The 23,681-nt window shown below is 48.0% G+C and overlaps 2 protein-coding genes across 7 annotated transcripts in view; one reads left to right on the forward strand and one right to left on the reverse strand.

Annotated features, from left to right (window-relative positions):
* The window catches only part of MPST (mercaptopyruvate sulfurtransferase), a 33,598-nt gene extending 11,043 nt beyond the window's left edge, over positions 1-22,555 (forward strand). Inside the window, exons 1-3 of one of the 6 annotated variants that reach the window (XM_073325454.1) lie at positions 13,038-13,056; positions 15,588-16,225; positions 21,211-22,555. In XM_073325454.1, coding sequence (XP_073181555.1) covers positions 13,055-13,056; positions 15,588-16,225; positions 21,211-21,509 — 939 coding nt within the window. In that variant the 5' untranslated portion in view covers positions 13,038-13,054 and the 3' untranslated portion in view covers positions 21,510-22,555. Of the gene's footprint in view, positions 1-13,037; positions 13,057-13,459; positions 13,658-13,837; positions 14,045-14,412; positions 14,566-15,587; positions 16,226-21,210 lie in introns of those variants that run through there. The other 5 variants (XM_073325444.1, XM_073325477.1, XM_073325463.2 and 2 more) reach the window with 5 other exon arrangements.
* On the reverse strand, positions 136-6,657 carry TST (thiosulfate sulfurtransferase). The gene is made up of 2 exons (XM_073325384.2): positions 5,998-6,657; positions 136-636 (listed from the first exon to the last, which is right to left on the reverse strand). Exons 1-2 carry the CDS (start codon positions 6,590-6,592, stop codon positions 338-340), a joined length of 894 nt encoding a protein of 297 aa, XP_073181485.1. The 5' UTR covers positions 6,593-6,657; the 3' UTR covers positions 136-337.
* Positions 22,556-23,681: the final 1,126 nt, after the last annotated feature.

A 23,681-nucleotide genomic window follows, 5' to 3' on the forward strand; every position in this document is an offset into this window, starting at 1 on the left:
AGAACCTCTCATGGGAGAGCCTAACTTTCCCCCAGGTAACGTGGCTGTTCTTCCTTCAGCTGCACATTGTAACATCACAGTATGATGAGGTCCCACAGTCACTGGGGAGGATTAGAGGCACACACAGACACGTAATCGGAAGGCAGAGATTTTATTCAGTGGCATCATTAAAAAAGAAAGAGACTAAAAACCACTAATTGTTCTTACAAAACTGGACTAACTGTAACATAGAATTTATTATGTTCCTTCCCCTCGTTTCCAGCTCCCTTGAACGAAGACAGTTGACAAACCCCACTCTCAATGAATGCTAAAGGACTGCATTGCAACCTCTCCCCCTTTATGCCTTGTTGCGCTTCCACTCAGAGAGCTTGTGCTCCGGCGGGGCCTGGCGGAACCACTCTGACCAGGATCCATCATAGATGGCCACATCTGGCTTGCCACAAAGGTATGCTGCCAGGGCGATGTGGCATGCCGTGACCCCCTTACGGCACGTGGCGATGAGTGGCTGTGAGAGGTCCACCTTCTTCTCCTGGAACATGGTCCGAATCTCCTCTGGGCTCTTCTCAAAGCCGGCTTCAGTGAGGAATTTAAAGAAGGGCATGTTCAGCGAGCCGGGGATGTGACCTGGTTCAAGCCCTAAAACACCCCCGGGGACAGAGGAAAGGACGTGTGAGGAGAGTGTTCAAAAGACATCCATATAACATAGCATGTTCATAGCCTATAAATCCCTTCAAGGGAATATTTCACCATCTGAGACGACATTGGGGGTACAGAGTGACAAGCCAGAAGTTACAGAAGTAAAAGCCTTGGCTAAGACACTATGGCCCAGATCCTCAAAAGTATTTAAGTGCATTGAATTCAAGGGGAGTTAGGCACCTAAATTCCTTTGAGGATTTGGGCCTAAGATTCTTCATGGCCAGAGGTACCATCACTGCTGAGATTCAAGAGCAGGCTAGAGCAGATATTGATGGACCTGGTGTAAAGAGAAACCTAACAAAATATGTAAGAAAGGTTCAGATTGGAAGATTCAGTGGCCTCTACCATTTCCTATATGGGCTAAATTCACAAGAGTTGCATGCGCTTATGTCAGTAGTGAATTTGGCTCCAAGAATCTATGAAATTATCTCTGTTGCCAGCAATGTTGGGTGAGGATGACGTGAACAGACAGGAGCCAGAAATATCATGAAAACTGTTCTGAGCCCAGCATTTAGGTGTGTCACTCACAGATGGTCTTCTAGAGAAGAGAGTTGTCAGGCCTGGAGCATTTAGGGTCACCACTGGCTAGTCATTTACAGCAGGGCCAAGTGTGGGTCAAACATCACCACTAGTGTGAGTGGAGAATTTAGATTTTTGTTGCATTTTAAATCCATTCTGCATTGATGTAAACGAGGGTCAGACTTTCTGCTGGCGTAAATTACTTCAAGGAAGCTCTGCTAATTTGTGCCAGCTGAGAATCTGACCTAAGGGTAAAGTCCGTTAGTGTGAGAGAGGCTTCAAAAATGATGAATGAGATTTTAAATGTCTCACTGAAACACACAGCAAACTCCATTACGGGCCTGATCCAAAGTCCATTAAAGTCAGTGGGAGTCTTTCCATTGACTTTAATGGACTTTGGATCAAGCCCTATAAGAGTAGGAGACTTTAAACACTGGCTTGAAATTAGTCTCCACTGAATGAGACTGGTTTGAATTTCTAAAGAGCCTGGAAGAGACAAGTCATGGGACAATCAGATAATAATCTACTTCTTAAAGACAGGTCGCCCCCAGTCCCAAAATCAGTGGGATGGTCCTGATGGTCATAGATTTGTCCCCCACAAAGACCGAGTCACCAATTAATTTCAGGCCTCACAATGCCCTGACCTTGCATCATAATGCAGCATCACAATGTTATGTCTATATGTGATGATGTTGCAGTTTCATCACTCATGGATGCAGCATTACAATGTGATGTTGCAAAGACTGTGGCAGGTTATTTTGTCCCACAGGTAAAGCTAGAGGGTTGGGAGGCAGAATCTGTGACAGTGCTAGATCCCTTTGGAAGACTGCTCTGTGATGGTGTGATCACCCACTGTTCCAGACGGACATTATTCGTCTCATTTGCTTCTTGATTTGTCTCCTCTGAGCTCCTTAGAAACTGGCTCCAGCTCCCAGCAGTATCCACGCACTTCCCTTGAAAACAGGCTCAGCATTGGCTGGCAAATGCTGAGCTGAGAACAATTTTCACTCCTGGCTTTTTTTAAATTAAGAAATATATATTGATTTGAACTGCTGTTTCAGTCCTTGGGTGTCTCCTGACCCAAGCCCACAGGTGGCCTACATCTAGAGATTTGATTTATTTTGATTTATGTTTTTAATTATTAAAACTGTGTCCTTCAGAGCAGGCTCAGTGTGCGTTCACACCTAGCAAAAACAATACAAAATGAGTTAATCAAATACTGTCTGAAAACAGACGCTCAATCCTCAAGCTGCTAAATAGCACAGAAATGTCCTCTTAGTCCATCCCTCTCTCCTCCCTGGGTCTTTCCGGGTGAGCAGAACGCAGCACGTGGAGCACAAGGAGCAATGGAATTCTGGAGAATGGGAGGGGCAGGGAAGCAGAGGAGTCAGAGAATACAGGGGATGGGGTTGAAGAGTAGCAGGAGAAAAGGAAAGTGGAAGGATGACAGGGATCTGCATGGGCCCGGGGAGGCTAAGCCTCTCCAAACAGCCAAGCTGTGGCCCTGCCCACGCTCCGCCCCGAGGCCCAGGTCCCGCATCCTGCTCTTCCCCTGTGGCCCTGCCCACGCTGTGTCTCTTCCTACCCTCATCTGCCTCTCCCCCGAAGCTGGTGGGGGCTTGGGGCAGCTGGGTACTTGGGGTGGCTGGGGCAGGCGGGCTAGGTTCGGCTCAGCTGGTCTCCTCTGGCCACAGTGGGGGCTCAGGGCTCCTCTGGCTCTGGCGGCTGAGGGTGAGGGGAGAGGAGGGTGGAAGCAGCAGGGTAGGGGTGGAGCCTCAAGCAGAAGAGGCAGCACAAGCGCTAGCATCCCCGAAGTGGGGTTCATGTGCCACCTATGGGGATCTGGGCAATAGTTCCTAACAAACAATTTATTTGGAAAGTTGACCCTCTTTTTCTGTTGTCTGCCAAGAAACAGAGAGAGTCTCAAGTGTATTTATTCACGAGTTCTTAAGCAAATAATTCTTGCTGGGCAGATGGTTTGTGCTAAATATTTTAAATGTGACATTGCTTGTAAATTAGTCATTATGATGATGATGATTATTGTTTATTTGATTTATGGTAGCACTGGGAGCCCCCACCCAAGATCGGAGTCCCATCGTGCTAGATGCTGTTTAAAAACAGTCCATGTCCCAAGGAACCCAATCTAACAGACAAAAGGTGGGAGAAAGGAGAGAATGATCCCCATTTTACAGAGGGGGCCTTGAGGCACAGAGAGGTGAAGTGACTTGCTTAAGGAAGATAATAGCAGAGCCAGTAATGGAACTTTGGTCTCCTAAAGACCAGGCCACTTCTTCAACCTCAGGAACACACTTCTTCTCTAAGCCAGATGCCCTTGTTTCAGTTCCCTGTAAGGGGAAATGAGGAAAAGAGTAACAAATGTGCCATAATTAATTAGCTGTTTCCTAACCTGAGGGGGTGGGACTAAAAGGTCAGGTGATAGTTTAATGAACATGTGGGCCTTATAAAAGGACTGAGAGAGCTCACTCTGCTGGTGGAAACACAGGGAGTGGGCAGGCTCCTATGGAAGGCCTTAAGACAGGGCCTATAGAGTTCAGGGAACCCAGTGCCCTATATCAGAGTAGGGAAGGCTGCAAGGAACAGAGCCCAGAAGGGACTGAGAATAGTATTTCAGGGGAGCCAGCCTGGGAGTGGAGGGCCCTATGCCAGAGCTATAAAAACTGGCCCAGGTAGCCCAAAAGGGGTTGGGAACAGAGTCCAGAGGCTGGGCTGAAAAAAAGCTCCTGAAGGGCAGAAGAGCTTTTTTTATTTGTTGGGCCTTTTAGCTGGTCTTTTGCTACCCTGTCTGTGATTTGGACAGAGGGCTATGCCACATCTCTAGACAGACTGGTGTGTGGAGAACTGAGGAAATCCCCCCTTGGGAGGGAAACTGAGGCAGGGAGTGCTGGCAGTGCTGCACTATGGGGTAGCTACGCACTATGGTAATGAACTGTGTAATCAGCCAACAACAGCAGGGATTTCAGATTGCACAGCTGAGTGTAAGTTCTTCATTTTACAACGTGCAGTTTGCACTCAGGGTGTTAACTGATTTGAAAACAGCTTTTAGCAACTTATCGAGCATGCCGTGCTGTGGGTGTGTATATGTGCCTGGAAGGCTCCTCTGCTGGAATACTTGCAGAAAGCAAACACAAAAGGGGGACCACCCGCTCCCAGGGAACTAATTCAAAACTAAGAATTAATAATCACTGAAATGTTTGAGTTATTACAGCATTTGCAGGCTGATGACAACTCCCTACTTCCACTCTAGGGAGAAGGAATATGGAATCCATCTGTCCCCAGCAAGGAGTATTTTGTGTGCATTTCAGATTGAATTTCAATCTCCACATACTGAACTCAGATGCAATCCCAGATCTTAATACTCTAAAAAAGGGAACTAACAACAAGCACATCTCCTGATTTTTCACTGCTGTAACCTTTGTCATGCCATACCTCCTCTTCCATCCTCATCCCACCTTGTGTTAGTCCTGCAATTGGATCCACATATGTGGAGCCTTGTGCCTGTGTACAGCCCCACCAAAGTCAATGAAGCTCTGGATGGGCTCAGGAGTCTTCCTGCATGGATCCGACTGGAGGATCAGGACCTTAGATTGTAATCTTTTTTTTGGGCAGGCCCAGTGCTTAATTTGTAATGAAAGAGGTGCGGGGGCTGAAGCAATTAGGTGCTGGAACTCAAGCAATTTTTTTATTTTCATAAATGAAGCGGCAAGTCCAGAGGTGCCAGGGCTATGAACTTCCAAGCCCAGAGGTGCAACCCCTGGCACAAATTAAACTCTGGGCAGGCTTCTCTCCCTTTCTAACTGTAAAACACCCTGCACACACGTCTGGCTCTCCAGAAATAAGAACAACAACAATCTTGGTGCACATGCACAACTTGACTGCTTTCTGCTCCATGTTCAGAAATCAGAAGGCGGAGCAAAAAATCCTGATATTTAAAAAGATCTTGTGATTTTTAAATTATTCCTATGATTTTGGGGGTTGTTTTTGTGCTATGTGAACTCTTAGATTTGGCAATAAGGATGTTTTCCTTTAACTTCAAATTGAGCAAAATTCCATTCCAGGCATGCGTCTATATAAACTCTCCCCAAACATACAGCCTCTCCCACTGCAGCAGCTCTATCCCTTTGTTCAGGCTGATAATGTTACAGTTGTACAAACCATGCCACTTGTCTGGAAAAGGGAGGGGAGGAGGGTCTGAGCTGCTGGGATATGGTTTGGGACTCTCTCTCTTTAAAATGGTTGGGTTTATATGGTAAAGATTCAAAGGGCAAACAACCAGTCACGCAAGTTCTCTGTTGACTGGGAACTTGATTTATCCCTCAAGGGAAAACAGATCTCTCATGTTACAAGGAAGGCAAAGTGCAAGCATGAAAACCAACCACGTGTGCATGTGTTAACATTAGATAAGGAGGCCCTATTCTCCCACATCAGCGGTATGATTAACTCTGCAAGGGGGCAATAGGGCATAGGGGAAAAAAACACCTCCAGACTTCAGGGAAGTTTGTGACTGGATCTGAACTTCACAGCTGCCCATCTTTACAACAGGTCCAAAGAAAACCCTAAATCTGAACAGCCCTGAACTCAGAATAGATTCAGATCTGTTTGCTGAAATTTGGGCACCGTGAGTGCATATCAGTGAGGAGAGGTGTGTGTTAGTGTGAGTTGCAAGCATGCATTACTGCAGGTGTGTTTGTTAGCAGGGAGGAGGGGTAGTGCCTGAGCAAAAATCCAGCTGTAGTTGAAAGAGATGCCATGTGCTGCTCCTACCTTCGTTCCCTGGTTCTGGTTCTGTCCCCCGGTACCTCCCCTCAGACCTGGAATCCACCACCAGGAACCGCTTGGATTCCATGTTCTCTACCATGTCTGTGTAGGTCTTCAGCAGGGACCTGTTCAAGGTTGCCTTAAACACTGCTGGCTCTGGCCGGCTGAGCTCCGATGTCACAGGGTGACCCTCCTTCACCCAGTTCTTGAACCCGCCATTCAGCACGGAGACTGTTCTGTGCCCAAAGACCCGGAACATCCACCAGGCTCGGGGTGCATAGAAGCTCCCCAAGTCATCTCCATCATACACCACCACATGCGTGTCATTGCTGATCCCCAGGTGCCCAACATAGTTGGCGAAGTGTGCCTCGCTGGGCAGCATGAGCTCATAGGGTGACGACTTATCTTTACACTCCTCGATATCGAAAAATGAGGCCCCAGGTATATGCTTGTCTCGGAACTCCTGCTGGGCATCCCTCTCCCCAGGAGGGTACCAGGATACATCGAGCACCTGCAGGCTGGGCCCAATCCGGTTGGCCAGGACAGATTCTGAGAGCCACCTGGTGGAGACCAGAGCTCTGTACAGTACTTGCTGCACCATTGTGTCCAAGACTGTGTTTGTGCTGTGAACTGAGAGCTTAGCACTGTACGTGAGTGCAGGAACTGTACCACCACAGGGGTGAAATGGAAGGAGCCAAGTCTACTGGAATCCCAGCTCCTGGTATCTGGTTCTCAGCCAATCAGCTGGCTGGATTGAGACAGCTCTAAAAACTCCACCCCCTCTTCTCCCTCCTTCCCCCCAAGCCTCCTCTCCCCTGCTAGCTGCCAGTCCCAGAACACTATTGCAAGCAACTGGTGGATTTGTTCCATATCCCTAATTTCTTATTTGTGGTACCAGCTCCTTATTTAAAGGTCAAAATTATTTTTAAAACATATCTATGTAAGGGTAATGTTTTAGATATGTTATCAAATTAACGTAATGGAATGTGATAAACATTTAAATTAGTAATTGGTACTGGCTGTATATGACAGACATTTCAGATCACCCCAAAATGACATGTCCCTGTGACCATCAAACTGCTATGAAGGAAGTGGGGCCTGGGACATGCCACTCACCAAAGATATGGGCAGCTGTGAAGTTCAGATCTAGATGCAAACCTCCCTGAAGTCGGGAGTTGATAGCCTCCTGTGCCCTAAATGGAGTGTGAATAAGGAACTGGGGTTTTGATTGTGTACGTGACAAAGTATGTTTCAGGTCACCCCCCAAGTGACAAGTTCCTGCAATTGTTATTTCATTATGAAGAGATGAGGAAATGCCATTCTCAGAGGTGACCCTTTATTTTTGGTCTGTCAAATATATTACCCCAATGTATTATTTTGTGTTATCTTTTTTAGTAAACATACAATATGCAGGTAAAAATCAACAAAAAGCAATATTCAGTCATGTGTTGCAAATCCAGCTGTGATGTTTTCACATAAATTATATGATAGTTACAAATGAAGAAATCGGTAGGAACTCTGGTGTGATAATAGAGGAATTAAGAAGCTGAAAAATAGCTAAATTTATCAAAAATCATTTAATTGGATTAGAGATATAAAAACATTTCTTTTGATTAGTATTGTGTCTTTTGCTCATTCTACAATAAAAATAATATGGAGACCCTACTTGGTCACAGCTGGCTCCCAAATAATCATGTTTATTACCTGCAATCATACAAGTTCTAGGTTAATACTATCCTGCTGCCCTGAGTGGTTTCTGGTGGCTTCTAAACCACAGAAAACAGTGAGCACCACTACTTAAAGGGATCCTGCCCTATACCTATATATGCTACAATTAGTCGAATCAGCCAGCGTTTTTACAGTTGCTGTCAGGCTTATACAGCAGCAATGTGGCTGGGTACACTTTAATGGAATTTGGGGGACTGGATTCTTTATCTGTGGCTAGAATATCTCTACCTCATTTCCTTTTTAATTCCAAAATTCCATCTTAGAAATGCCCGCCCTCAGTTTGACGAAGTTTGTGGAAAAATACAAAATGGCTCCCAGTGTTTTATGGTGTCCTAACAACTCTGGGCCTATAATAACAACACCTTTTCTTTTATAAACTTTACAGTTTATGCAAATAATTGTGATGACCTCTACTGAACTAATCAATATTTTAAATATGAAAGCTACATTCAAGTTACATGGAAAAGAGCTACAGTGAGGACAGATAATGGGGTTTTCCGAGGTAGGGGCATTTCATTTTTGTCTGAATAGTCGTTGAATGGTATATGAAAAGACCCCGGTCACTGCTTTGATTTGACTTCCAAAATGCATCTTGTTTTCTTTCAACTTATTTGCTATCATGCACAGAAATCTCTGATGGAAATAGCTATGGGTCAAAATTTTCAATCTTTCTATGATCAGACTAAATGCAAGTATAAAGAACAAGATGCATGGTTCACCATTAATGAAATGGCGTGTACTCAGCTGACACAATCCAGTGAACTTGTTCACTTTGACTGTGACATAAGTAAAGAAGTTGCTATTTATTATAATAAAAGAATGTTAATTAATTGAGCAATTGTTGCTGTTGTTAGTGCTGATCACTGGTGGCAGCTATATTTAAGTATTCCTAAAGATGTGTATAATAAGACCCTGTTTTGCACAGAAGGGAAGTTTCTTTGTGAATTTCTGCTTAAAATTGCTGCATAATTTGGTGCTGCCTGCTTCTCCACAAGGAGTATTTTATAGTCTGTAATCCTGGCACAATCAACCTACTGCACCAAACTTCCACGGGGAGGGGGAAACTTTGAAAAAGGTGCGTGTGCAGAAGGGCTTGTAAAAAGGCTTCAAAAATTCAGAGATTTTCAGGCCAGAAGTGACATTAGATCATCTAGTCTGCTTTCCTGTATCACCATAGAATTTCATCCTGTTAGCCTGTATTGAGTCCAGTAACAACTTGTGTTTGACTAAAATACATCTTTGAGAATGGCTTCCACCCTTGATTTGAAGAATCCACCAAGGGCATTGGTAATTTGTTCCAATTGTTGATCATCCTGACTCGCACAAATTTGTGAGTAATTTCTAGTTTGAATTTGTCTGGCTTCAGCTTCCAGCCATTGGTTCCTGTTCTGCCTCTCTCTGCTAGTTTAAAGAGCCTTTAGTATCCAATATTTTGTCCATGTGAAGTGGACCCCTGCACCTGACCCAAACCCGATAGGATCCGACAAGAAGTGTCAGGTTCGGGTCAGGTCAGATTGGAAAACAACCCAACCTTCTTGGGCTTGGGTTGGGTCAGCTCTGCTCCCCATTTCCTGTCCCTGCCTGGCCCGCTCCTTCCAGTTTCCACCTTGCTGCACTGTGTGTGCTGCGAAGTGAGCGTGCCGAGCAGTCACAGGGCTTGTGTTGACCGCATGGACAGGTCACAGGAGGTGGTGCTATCTCAGGTTTGATGGGTTGGGGTTGGGTTGGAAAATGACTTGACCCTCTTGGGGTTGGGTCAGGTCAGTTGGGCTTGGGTCCAGTTCAAGTCCAGTCAGGCTTAAAATTTAGGCCTGTGCAGACCTCTAATGTGAAGGTATTTATATACCATAATCAAGTCATGTCTCAATCTTCTTTTTGATACACTAAACAGACTGAGCTCTCTAAATCTCTCATTGTAAGGCACAGGCCTCTTCTACCAACTCTATACTTCCTAAACAGGTTATAACCATTCATGTGAATTGTCCCATCAGGCTTCAGTAATGCCAATTATATAATTTTTTTCTCCTCATTGAGAATTTCTACTTCCTGTTACTTGTTACCCAGACTCCTAGCACTGATATATAAGCAATTTAAGAATGTCTTCTCTTTGCGTTCTTTGCCACATCAGTCCAATTTTTTCAAGATGTCAAGTCTGAAGTTTTGTACTGCATTTGCCTCCTTAGCACCCTCCCCTTGCATTGGTAGTTTAATGGCCTCCTAGCTGCTCTAGTTCATCTGCATTTGAGAAGGTTAGCTCCCTACCTGTGAGATGCAGCCCATCCTGTTTGTACGGCCTCTCTCCCACTGAAAGGTTCAACAAAACCAACACCTTTAGCCTCACACCAATCGTGCAGCCAACAATTCACCTCCAGTATTTTCTGCCTTCTCTCATTCATGGGACCAGTATGATCTCCAAGAAGATCACTTAAACTTTCCTTTTCTTCCACTTGCTTCCAACATGTCTAGGGTCTTCTATAATAATTCTATAGTTCCATGTGATGCTTGTCATGGGTTCCAATGTGTATCATAATCAGTTGCCAGTCAACTTCATAAACCTGTCTAACTACAGTTACCTCTCATATCTTCACACCAGGGAGACAGCACACCATCCTATTGTCCTTCTGCCTCTTGTTTAATTTTCTGTCTGCTCTTCTTAATATGGAGTCACTGATGATGATGATTTGCATTCTTAGGATGACTGAAGAACTTCTCTTGGTAGCTTATTTCCTATTGTAAGGACACCCATCAGCTATGTCCCCTGTGGCTTTCTGTTCCATTCATCGGAGAAAAGGTTCTTCTATAGTAGATTTGCTACCTGAAAACATTTTGATACTTCTCATTGGGTTGAATGCCTCCTGACTCTCATTCCCCTCTTGGTCACAGACTGCCTCTTTGGTTTCTACTCTCTCATCACTGATCACCTTGTGGTGTCTGTGACAATGATTTCCAAATCTGGTTGTCCAAGAAGTCTTCATTGCCTCGGATAAATCTATTGTGGCTTCCAGCAAAGAGGAAAACATAGCACATCCAATGCAAGTCACAGCAGCTGTACCCTCATTATCCCTATCTGCTACCTTATGTAAAGACATATCCAGTGAAGAGCTGGCAAAAGCTGAAGAACCGGTTCCTTCAGTTGCTCCGGGTCTTCGGCGGCTCTTCGATGGCAGGTCCTTCAGTCACTCCAGGTCTTTGGCGGCACTGAAGGTCCCGCCGCCGAAGTGCTGCCGAAGACCAGAGTGACTGAAGGGCTCGCCATGGAAGTGCCGCCAAAGACCCGGAGTGCCGCCGGGTGAGTACAAATTAAAAAGAGATTCTCAGGGGAGCCTCCCCAGCTGAGAGCTCAGGTGGGCCAGACAGGATAGTCCCGCGGGCCGGAGTTTGCCTCACTGAGACCCAAAACCGGCTTTCAAAAGTTCTAAACCGGCTTCAAAGTTAACAACTGGTTCGTGCGAACCGGTACAAACCAGCTCCAGCTCACCACTGTACATATCTAAAACTGGTTTCACAATCCCTCTGTAAACTCCCAGTGAGATTTATCTGGTTTGTCTCTCCTGTTCACCTGGCAACTGATATATATTAAGCCTCACTGTTCACCTACCTCCCTCACAAACAGGGAGGGAATAACCACTCAGAGACATCAAACACTAGTTCTGTTCAAAATCCAGCCACCAGGCCCTCACTGAGACCCAAACAGATCTGTCTCACCCAGGCAGTTCAGGGACCCATAGCCCAGGTACACAACACTGATGGAGAACAAACAAACAGATGGAACAAACACAGCAGTCACCAAGTCCCTGTAGCTGCAAGCATAGGATCCACATATTCATCTTCTGAAATGGCCCTGTTTGCCATTCCTGTTCCCATTCCCTTCTAAAAGGTGTGTATGTGTTTGGGGGTCAGGGAGAGGGCTGGTGATATGGGCCACAATTTTTCTCATAGAAAAAGTTTCAAGTCAGGGAGTTGCATGTCTCAAATCCATCAGACCGGTTTAACAGTTGAGTGGCTGCGTCACCTGGGGTGACCCGAGACTTATTTTGTCAGGTACGCCCTGTCAAAACCCAGCTCCTTTTTCAAACTCCATATAGAAAATATAAGTAAGGTGGAGATGTGACATCTTATTGCACAATAACAAAGCTTCAGGTCAATGAATGGCAGGCCCCAGTTTCTTCAGTCTGACGGTTGCTGGGATGTATCACTTGGGGTGCCCCAAAGATGTATTTTGTCATGTACAGCCTGTCAAGCCCCAGCTCATTATTCAAACTCCATGTACAAAATGGAAATGGGGTGGGGGCATGACATGTGGCAGCATACTGCTGAAGAAGAACACTTCAGGTTGGCAAGCGGTGTGCCCCAGCTCCTTCAGAACAGTCTGACAATCATAGAGACATGTCACTTGGGGTGACCTGAGACTTATTTTGTCACGTGCAGTCAGTCAAATCCCAGCTCTTTATTCAAGCCCCATTTACAAGGTAGTAGTGGGGCAGGACCACGACATGTAACAGCATAAGTTGCAGGAACTACACTTTGGGTCAGGCAGCAGCCTATCCCAGCTCCTTCAGAACAGATTGTTGGTCACAGGCATGTGTCACTGCAGGTGACATGAGATTTAGTTTGTTATGTACAGTCAGTCAAATACCATCTTATTTGCTTATGTAATTAATAATTAACTAATGTATCTTTGTCACATTCCATCACATTAATTTGATGCCATTTCTAAACATTTACTCTTACCCTTCTATATTTTAAACAATTTTGGCCTTTGAATAAGGAGCTGGTACCACCAGTAAGGAACTGGGAATAAGGAACCATCTTCAGCCTCCTGTGGGGCATAAAACTGAAACCCTGATGGCAGGGGAAGGAGGTAACAAGGTGAAACCAGACTCCAGAATCATTGACAGTGCAGTCAGATGACTGGCTAAATCAGTGTTAGGGCAAAGGGCAAGTCTCAAAGAAGAAACTGTGAAGTGTTGCAGCTGTTTTGGTCCCAGGATATTAGAACAAGGAGTGTGAGGTACTACTATCTGTTATGGGACCAACTTCTGTTGGTGAGAGATGAGCTTTCAAGCTACCAGTACCAGAAGAACTCTGTGCTGCTGGCTGGAAAGCTTGTCTCTCTCTCTCCCACAGAAGCTGGTCTCATAAAACAGTGGGTTTCAACCCAGGGTACGTGTACCCCTGGGGGTATGCAGAGGTCTTCCAGGGGGTACATCAATTCATCTAGATATTTGCCTACTTTTACAACAGGCTATACATAAAAACACTAGTGAAGTCAATACAAACTAAAATTTCATACAGACAAGTGACTTGTATATACTGCTGTATATACTATACTGACATGTAAGTACCATATTTATATTCCAATTGATTTATAATTATATTGTAAAAATGAGAAAGTTGGCAATTTTCCAGTAATAGTGGCTGAGACACTTTTTTGTATTTTATGTCTGATTTTGTAAGCGAAATTAAGGACCTAAGAACGGCAATAGCGGGTCAGACCAAAGGTCCGTCTAGCCAGTATCCTGTCTCCCGAAAGTGGCCGATGCCTGGTGCTTCAGAGGGAATGAACAGAACAGGCAATCTCTGAGTGCTCCATCCTGTCGCCCATTCCCAGCTTCGGGCAAACAGTGAAGTGAGGTGTAACTTGGGAGTACGCAAGAGAAATCAGGCTCGTGACAGGGTTACAGTAGTCTGGAAAGGTTGAGAGCCACTGCCATAAAAGGTATTACCTCGCCCACCTTGTCTCACCCTAGAAGAAACTCTAAAGGGCTCTGCAGAAAGCTAGGACTGTGGTCTCAGGCAGGGTGAGGGTCACAGTACAAGTGTAAGGGAAGCGAGCTAAAGACCAGCTGACACCTCACTACACAGCAAGACCGGGAGACTCCCTCCTCATGAAGGAAACCGCTGGACACAAAGGCCTCCTGCTCTCGGAAGAATCCTGGTGATGGAGGAGCCGCTCCCAGCCCCCCCGCCTCAGAGAAACCCCTCAGGACTAAATCCCCGGCGGGAAACGCCCGCAGGAGGGCGCGCTCCAGAGCAGGATCCCGGGCCAGCACACGGGGCGGGGGGAGGGGCCGGAATCTGGGTTAAAGGGGTGTGGGTGGGTGTGTGTGTGGGGGGGGACGGGTTGCAGAGGGCAGCGTTGGCAGCGCAGCTCGCTCCGGAGCCCTGGGCCACGCAGCGCCAGTCCACACGCGCAGCGCGGGCGGGTGCCTGTCCCGGGCGAGGCCGGCCTTGCAGCGCCGCGCTCCCTCCGCATTGCACTCGGGGCACGCGTATTGCCCTGACTCGGCAGCGGCTCCCGGCGCCGCACCCTGGCGGCCACAAGGTCTCTTTGATTCATTTCCTTCTCGCCCCGCGGGCGGCTCGGACCATTGTTGCGAGGAGGGGGGGGGGGTGTGTGTGTGTGTGGAAACCCCCCCCCGGAGAGTGCTGCGCGGGGCCGCTCCCTCCGGCAAGCCCGCCCGCTGGTGGCTGGGAGCGGAGGGGAGCTGCTGCGGGTTGGCTCTGGGCTGGGAGGGCTGGTGCGGGGCGGTCCCTTCTGCCCCCGCCTCCCCCCACCCCCCCAGGAGTTGGTTTGGGCGGGCAGCCCTTTCCCGTATTGGGCAGCCGGGTGGGAGCTGGTGCTTCTCTCCTCCCAGGAGCGAACGTACGGAGGGGGCGGGAGCGCCGCGCATTGGGGGAGGCGGCCTGAAGCCCGTGTCAGTCACGCCGCTGAGCAGCCGCGGCCCAGCAGCGGGACGGAGGTCTGGGCAGTAGCCTGCTGGACGGGAGTCGCTCACTCGAAGGCAGGAACTTCTGCGGGCTCAGGGCCAGCGGCCCCCAGGCTCCCTAGGCTGAACCTGGCTGGTGGGCGCGGAGTGGTTGCGCCGATCCCCAGGCTCTGGGTTGGAAGGAGGCCGTGCCAGGCCTTGTTGGCACGCTGGCATGCTTTCCGCTGCTGCCCTGAGCGGGGGCTGTCCCTTAAAAGCTGATGGGGACCGTGCAGTTAGTGCCTTGTAGGGGCTGGTCAGGCCAGGGAGTGGCCTTGAGTGGGCATTGGCCACTCCTGTCTGCTTCGTGTGTAACACCCCTGGCAGTGGGAACCCAGGGTCCAGTACCGCCAGGGCAGGGGCAGGGGGGATGCTGCTGGCTCAGCCAGGTCCGAGGGGACAACCCTCTCTGCCTGGAGTTCTTTCTCAGCCTGCCGCGGAGGCAAGGGCTCTTCCCAAAGCTATGCTGCTTTCCTCTCTCGGGCCTGTGGCGTGGGGCAGGGAGTTGTAGGAAAGTCACAGTGCTGGCAGAGTGTGCAACAGCAAAACTTGGGCATAGGGAAACGAACAGCTTTTTTAATGGGGCGGTGGCAGTCCTTAATTCAGGACGCGGGACCCAACCATGCAGAGCTCCCTTTTGTGAGGTTCAGATTGCTGGCTCTGGTATATGCAGCAGGTGCCAGGGTGCCTCACACGCAGGGTTCTCTCTTCCTGATCTTGAATACAGGTTCCTGCCACATGCAGCTGACTCATCTTGGGGTGAGGCAGGCTCTGCAGATGTTCCTCTCCCTAGATTTCGCTCTCTGTCTTTAACTGGGCTCATTTCATGATCTCTGGATCGCCAAACCGATTTCTGATGTAGCCCCAGTGGTGTTACAGAGCTGACTTTACCCTGGTGTGAACACAGTGAAGCAGAGGTGGGGTTGTATTCTGTAACCTGGGGCCCAAGTTCTTTTCTTCTACTATTTGTATTATTGTAGTGCTCAGGAGCCCATTGTGCAAGGTGCTGTACACACAGAACAAAAGACAGTTCTTCCCCCAAAGAGCTCTAGTCTCTTTTTTCGCAGTAGCTCACCCTAATATCTCCTGTCACTAATTCCTGACTTTTCCCCCCTTCAGGAAACCCCAGAGACTGTCTGAATCTGGCCAGGACTCAGGAGCAATGTCTCAGCAGTTCCTTTATCGGGCACTGGTGTCGGCTAAGTGGCTCTCAGAAACCATCAAGTCCCCTCAGGCTGGGCAGGCTGTGAAGATCCTGGATGCGTCCTGGTACCTCCCGAAGATGAAGCGTGACCCCCGGCATGAGTTTGAGGAGCGCCACATCCCTGGTGCTGCTTTCTTTGACCTCGACCTATGTAGCGACCGTATGTCGCCATATGACCACATGCTGCCCAGTGCGGATGACTTTGCGGAGTATGTGGGCAAGCTGGGTGTGGGGAACGACTCCCATGTGGTCGTGTATGATGCCAGCGATCAGGGTCTCTTCTCTGCTCCCCGTGTCTGGTGGATGTTCCGGGCCTTTGGGCACCATGCTGTTTCCCTTCTGGACGGTGGGCTGAAGAACTGGCAGCGGGAGGGGTACCCACTGAGCTCTGGCAAGAGCCGAGCAGTTCCTGCGGAGTTCAGTGCCTCCTTGGACAAGTCACTGGTGAAGACCCATGAGGACGTAGAGGAGAACATAGAGTCACATCGCTTCCAGCTGGTTGATGCTCGCTCTGCAGGGCGGTTCAGAGGGACGGAGGCAGAGCCCAGAGAAGGTAACACCTCTGCTTAGCCATCGCTGTGACAAACATGGGGTTCATTTTAAGGCACAAACCCAGAACCATGACTCTCGTTCCCAGCTGAAGGTTGAGGCTGGAAACTCACTTTTTCCAAAGATGAGTTTCAAGAGGAGGATGCTTGGCTGATATCTATCCCTCTTTGTGGTTGCTGTCTCTGCTTACCTATGTCTATTTGCTACTCCCACTGTTCTGTTCTCTGTATGCTGCTGGAAAAGCTTGCTTAAAACACATTCACCCTGGGGCAAAGCCTTATGACACCAAATGATTAGGGGACTGGAACACATGAGTTATGAGCAGAGGCTGAGGGAACTGGGGATGTTTAGTCTATGGAAGAGCAGAATGAGGGGGGATTTGATAGCTGCTTTCAACTACCTGAAAGGAGGTTCCAAAGAGGATGGCTCTAGACTGTTCTCAGTGGTAGCAGATGACAGAACAAGGAGTAATGGTCTCAAGTTGCAGTGCGGGAGGTCTAGGTTGGATATTAGGAAAAACTTTTTCACTAGGAGGGTGGTGAAACACTGGAATGCGTTACCTAGGGAGGTGGTGGAATCTCCTTCCTTAGAAGTTTTTAAGGTCAGGCTTGACAAAGCCCTGGCTGGGATGATTTAATTGGGGATCGGTCCTGCTTTGAGCAGGGGTTGGACTAGATGACCTCCTGAGGTCCCTTCCAACCCTGATGTTCTATGATTCTGTGATTCAAACACAAGATGTTTAGTAGTTCAGCATCTGTGCCAGCAGTAAGCCCTGAGGACTTTAATCCTGTGTTAGGGGAAATCAGCCTAGTTAGCATATGTGACTCCATTTTGGGTTTCCTCTCGGCCATTAACTAGAAGCGAGCACATCACGTACCAAGGGAGGATCCTTCAGGGTAGACAGCTGGACAGTTTCAAGATAAGGGAAACAAAGGAGACAGGAACCAGCCGACATGCCTGAAATAGTTGCTAATTCAGCTTTTTTGCATGGGGAAGGTGGCTGCAGGGGATTGGTAATAGATAAGGAGAAGGCCTGTTTATTGGTTTAGGCCCCCCCACCGAGGCACACAGGCAGGATGTTTTGCCAACAGTATATAATCTTTGTGTAACCTGTAATCGGGGTCCCGTTATGCTCGAGCGTGTTACCGCTCTGTTAAGCGGAATAAACCTAGAAACTTTGAGATACTCTGCAGTCTGTCTTTATTTGGTTGCCTCAGCCTAGAAACGAACTGTACGTGTCCTAACTGGAATAATTCGTAACAGTTTTGGCGACCCAGATGGGACTCTAGGCTCGCCCTTGTAAGCGAAGCCGCACTCCTTCCCTCGGACAACTCCAGCCGGCACCGGATGAGTTCACCTTCGAGAACTCCGAGGAACGGGAGTGTGGGCCGTCGCTTAGGCGATAAGGTGGCACATTAGGCGTTCTTTTGGTAGCCCTAGAATGGGCTCTGGGCAGAGTGTGAGCAGGGGAACCCCTTTGGCTGAGATTCTTGAGAATTGGAAAATATTTCTGGCACCCCTGGGTTAGGTAAAAGGAGAGCTGTAATTTTGTGTAAAGTTGAGTGGCCAGCGCTGACTATTCAGACGCCCTTTGGATGGCCACCTGACGGAACTTTTGGACAGGATGAATTAACCTGCCTTAGACAACAACTGGAGGACAAGCATCCAGCTCAAATGGATTATTGGTATGTATGGGATAATTGGGCATACGCCCGAGATAAGGGGCGCCCCTCGACTTTGGGCTCTGGTACCAGATCTAAGGTTTGCATGCCGCTTGCAGGTTCCGCTCCGCCCTATGCTGCTTTTCCTCCTCCGTCTCTTCCCCCTACTCCTCCTCCTGTTGCCTGTCTATACCCGTCTCTAACCCTACCCCCTGTTGCGCTTCAAGCGCCCCGGATACAACAGCCCGTTGCGACAGGCACTGACTGTGTCACTATGATCATGGTCCACCGCCCTTTTGGCCCTGGTAACCTGGCAGTCACAGATGCGGAGGTTGTGGGACAGTCCAGAAAGAGTCCTACAGATTATCCGTTCAGTCTTTACGGCATTTAAGCCTAACTGGGCAGACATCCAGGCTATTTTGCAAACCCTATTTACCCCCGACGAGAGGTATTCTATTCTAGACGCTAATCGGCGTTGGGTGGGGGACGCTGAGAATCGCACCCCTTGGTCCGAAGCCGATCCAGGTTGGAATCCTAACAACCTCAATGGCCGGGCCAGCCTCTCAGCTGCCCGGGAAGGGCTCCTGGAGAGCATCCGTAGGGTGGGTAGTAAGACGGCAAATTGGTCAAAAATTAGAGTGCCAGCAAGACCTAAACGAGCATCCGTCTGCATTTTTGGCCCGTTTGTTTAAGCAGGTTACAATGTATGGGGGAGGGGTGGAGCCAGAAGCCAAGGTTAGCCGCACGATGATGGTCTCTTACTTTGTCGATCAAGCGGCACCAGACATAAAGAAGCATTTAACTAAACATGTTCCCGATTGGCCAGGGAAACCCCTAAGCGAAGTAGTTCGCCTGGCCACTTTCGTGTTTAATGGTAGGGACGAGGAGAAAGCTAAGGAAAAACGTAAGCAAAAGAAGGAGGAAGTAAGGATGTTGGCAGCCGCACTGCAGGTTCCCTTGAGGAATCAGCACTGGCAGGGACACAGGAATACAAGAGGGAGGGGATGCGGACGCGGGACAGGATGGGGAGGAGGAAGGGGTGGGACAAGGAACAGGAACTGTAATTATTGTAAGCAACCGGGGCACTGGAAGAGGCAATGCCCCGTGCTTCCACAAGGGGCTCCTTGGCAGGATCAGCCGGAGATCGGTTCTTCCTTTCCCCATAACGCTCCCCAGGACTTTGCTAATCCCCAGTGACTAGAGGAGGCGATTTTGGGAGCCGTGGGAGAGTTAGAATGGGATCTTGGATTGCAGTCTCAAATTTACTTGAAAATTGGGGAAAAGTTTGTACCCTTTTTGGTGCATACCGGAGCCACCCTTTCCACTTTAACTTTTGTTCCGGGCTCTCTTTCTAATACCAAGGTCTGGGTGCAGGGTATTGAGGGCAACCCATGCCCGGCTCCCCTATCCTGCCCCGTCCCTGTGGAGCTGGGTTCTTTAAAGTTGTCACATAGATTTGTTGTCATGCCAGAAGGCCCCGCTAACCTTCTTGGGTGGGACGTGCTTAGCAAACTGAGAGCCCACATATATTGTGCCCCCAAGGGGCTTCGCATGTCCATCCCGGACTCGGCGGTTGTTTCTCTTATGGCCTCGATTCCCGATCTCCCCACAGAACTGTCCAGCTGTCCACCCTGAAGGATCCTCCCTTGGTACGTGATGTGCTCGCTTCTAGTTAACGGCCAAGAGGAAACCCAAAATGGAGTCACATATGCTAACTAGGTTGATTTCCCCTAACACCTGGCAGTGAAGATCTCCATCTGACAGCCAGATTTACTGTAGATTATAATTTGTATTATGGTAGTGCATAGAAGGCCCGATTCTGGTATGTGCTGTACAAACACATAGTAGGAGACAGCCTTGCCACAAAGAGCTTACAACCTAAATGGTCAAGGCAGACAAATGGTGAGAGAAGGGGAAGATTAAGAACGTAAGAACAGCCATACTGGGTCAGACCAAAGGTCCATCCAACCCAGTATCCTGTCTGCCGACAGTGGCCAATGCCAGGTGCCCCAGAGGGAGTGAACCTAACAGGTAATGATCAAGTGATCTCTCTCCTGCCATCCATCCCCACCCTCTGACAAACAGAGGCTAGGGCCACCATTCCTTACCCATCCTGGCTAATAGCCATTAATGGACTTAACCTCCATCAATTTATCTAGTTCTCTTTTAAACCCGGTTATAGTCCTAGCCTTCACAACCTTCTCAGGCAAGGAGTTCCACAGGTTGACTGTGCACTGTGTGAAAAAGAACTTCCTTTTATTTGTTTTAAACCTGCTACCCATTAATTTCATTTGGTGGCCCCTAGTTCTTATATTATGGGAACAAATAAATAACTTTTCCTTATTCACTTTCTCCACACCACTCATACTTTTATATACCTCTATCATATCCCCCTTAGTCTCCTCTTTTCCAAGCTGAAAAGTCCTAGCGTCTTTAATCTCTCCTCATATGGGACCTGTTCCAAACCCCTAATCATTTTAGTTGCCCTTCTCTGAAACTTTTCTAATGCCAGTATATCTTTTTTGAGTTGAGGAGACCACATCTGTACGCAGTATTCAAGATGTGAGCATACCATGGATTTATATAAAGGCAATAAGATATTCTCCATATTATTCTTTATCCCTTTTTAATGATTCCTTACATCCTGTTCGCTAATGATTCCTAACTATAATAACTAACTATTCCTAATTATGGCTGTTCTCCTGCTGGGAATCTGAGGCACACAGCGATTATGATACACATCTAAGGTCAAACAGGAAATCTGTGGCAGAGGAAGGAATAGAAATAAGATTTTCTGAGTCCCATTCCTTGCCTTCACCCTAAAACTATCCCTCCTCTCAGCTGATTCACCTGTTGCCACAGCTGAGTCCCAAATCAAGCATATAGAAGTGATGTTGCATACATTGTGACTAACACATGCGGCTGAAAGAGGGTGCTCCTATCCCTACCCCAAGCTGTTAGAGCTGCACCCCAGAAAGTGACTTTCCGTCCGTACAAGAAGTGAAGAAAGCTGTGTATTTTAGTATGAATGCAGAGTCCCATGGTTCAGAGGCAGCAGTGCACTCAATCTCTTGGGGACCTGGGGAGGCGGAAGAGAAGGTAGCTCCCACACACCCCATCACTTTAATAATATTTAGCTTTGATATGATGCCTTGTGGTCAAACATACAGACATTAACCCTCACATAACCTTGTGCAGTGGCTGTAGAGGGAGGGTTGCCAAGGCATGAGTATGCGTGGAGGGTAGTCAAGAAGGGGTTGTGCGATGGAACCCTCCGTGATGTAAAAATTAACTCCTGTCTGCGTTGGTCTCCTTCCTCTTCCTCCAGGAATTGAGCCTGGTCATATCCCTGGCTCCCTGAACATCCCCTTCTTGGATTTCCTCACAGAAGCTGGCTTTGAGAAGACCCCTGAAGTGATCCGCAGCTTATTCCAGGAGAAGAAAGTGGACCTCTCAAAGCCAGTGGTAGCCACATGTGGCTCGGGAGTCACTGCCTGCCATGTGGCCTTGGGGGCGTACCTCTGTGGCAAGCCAGACGTGGCTGTCTACGATGGTGCCTGGGTGGAGTGGTACATGCGGGCTCGGCCTGGAGAGGTCATCTCTGAGGGCAGAGGCAAGACCCTCTGAAGCAATGCTTCTGTCCCTGCGGTGCAGACAGATTGCCTTGGAACAGGCTTTGGGAGATGGTCTTAGCCTTTCCTGTTTTTAAAATCATAGTGGTATTGAGTGAAGGTCTGGGGTGACAAATCTAAACACATGGTTCTAGTCCCTTCCCCCTACTCCCCTCCCCCTTCTTGCCTACAACCCATTTTTCTGGGCATGGAAGATGCCTTTTTACAGCGTCTTATTAGGGGGAGGAAGCACTTGTTATGGGTTGGTGGAATAATTGATTCAGGCTGGACTCATCAGCTGGGATGATCCCTCCTGATTAGACACTGAGTGAGGAAGATGAGTGGAGGAGCAATTTAGGTTTCTCCTCGTAGTTGGACTCTGATTTGTTCTCAGCCAGTTCTGCATCCACCATTGTTCCTGGGGAACTTGAAATCCTGTTTTTTTTAAAAAGAAAGTATCTATTTAAAAGGTTACATAATAAAAACATTTAATGAGTTTAAAGGTTTTTCTCCTGAACTGAGCCCAGGACAGTATAGCTGGGGCTTCTCCTTCCTAGATCACAGAGGCATCTTGCTCTGTACCCCTCCACAGGGAGTGTTTAGTTACCACAGCTACATATATCCAGCATACGTCTACAGTGGAGCTGGAGCAGGTGTAAGGTGTGAGCCGGTACGACATCGTGCATCAACTATGGGAGAGGGACTGAGAGACTTTTTCCATTGGACCATATGAACTGGAACCATAAACTCACTGAACATTAAATCCCACCAAATGAGGGTAGATCCATCCCCATCATCGTATCCACTCATTATACTCCACCCCTGAACATAACCATTATATGGACAACATACCCGCATATCTCAGTGTCTGTACTTTAACCGGTTAAACTTTTACTACCAATGGGGGAGATTATGTATTCCTTACGCCACCCATTCCTAAACCAAATTTCGCACCCCTTGATAATCTGTACCTTATTCCCTGATAACCAGAAACTTCTATGCTTAAACTCTGTACCGTTTTCTTTTTACTTCAACATCATCTTAATAAAATTATGAAATCCAGCTCCGACAGACAGACCTGCACCAGCAGTGAAGCTGCAGCAGTGTGAGCAGCCAGCCCGAGGACGTACCTGCAGTTTCAGACTGGATCATGCTTGGGGCTGCTAGGCTGTCATGCAGTTTGTGCGGCTGCGGCTGCAGCTACGCTGCTGTTTTTAGCGTGCTAACTCGATCACAGCTAGCGCAGGTATGTCTATCCAGGTGGCAAATTACACTTCCAGTGTAGACATACCCTTATTCTCTATGAAGAAAGCTGTGCTGATGAAGTGACTGCAGTATTTGTTTCATCCTTGGTAGGTATATTTCAGTTTCCCTGGGAGAGACCTGTAGACCAAATAAGAAAGGGACAGCATACCTCTCTGTTGTTTGTTTCAGGCTGTTAATGTCCTGCAGCCATGCAATTGTGCAACTTTCAGATGCTATGTTCCAATTCAGCATGATACTTACACATGCCTAACGCTAGGAATGAGAGTACTCCCCCTGTAGGCAGTGTTGCTCCCAGGATATTAGCAAGACAAGGTGGGTGAAGTAATAGCTTCTATTGGATCAGCTTTTGTTGGTGAGAGAGACAAACTTACATAGAGCTCTTTTTCAGGTACTTGCACTGACTTGCATGGGACTGTTCGTGTGCTTACAATTAGTTATGTGCTTCAGTACCTTGCTGAGTTGAAGCCCTAGCGTAATGGCAGTCATTTTCACAAGGCCACCACCTTAAGTCTTGGAGCTGAAAATCTCCCCCAGCAGACATCAGGGGTATTTGATTCAGTGCATTCGGAGAGTTAATCTGCTCTTGGTTACACCTGTACAAGGACAGTGGCCTCAATATATTTGATTAAAGAAAGGTCCCTGTTGATCATAACACCCATTGTCCTAGACAGCTTGAAGAGAGAGGTGGGTGAGGGGGTGTTTGTCTCCTGATCAATTCCCAGGGAGCAGCTGGGATGCATTACATATGGTGGGTTAGGTGTTAACAATTTGCCCTTCCTTCCATGATGACTTCATTCTTGTGGGTGGGCCAGATCCTGACATCTGGGCAACAAACAGAGGCCAGTGCTGACAGAAGAACTCATGCTATGACTAAAGACCTTCCCTGGATCATCTGCAGCTGTAGAAGGAAAGAGATGGATAG

The sequence above is a fragment of the Lepidochelys kempii genome, chromosome 1 (assembly GCF_965140285.1).
Source record: "Lepidochelys kempii isolate rLepKem1 chromosome 1, rLepKem1.hap1, whole genome shotgun sequence".
NCBI classification, from domain to species: domain Eukaryota; kingdom Metazoa; phylum Chordata; order Testudines; family Cheloniidae; genus Lepidochelys; species Lepidochelys kempii.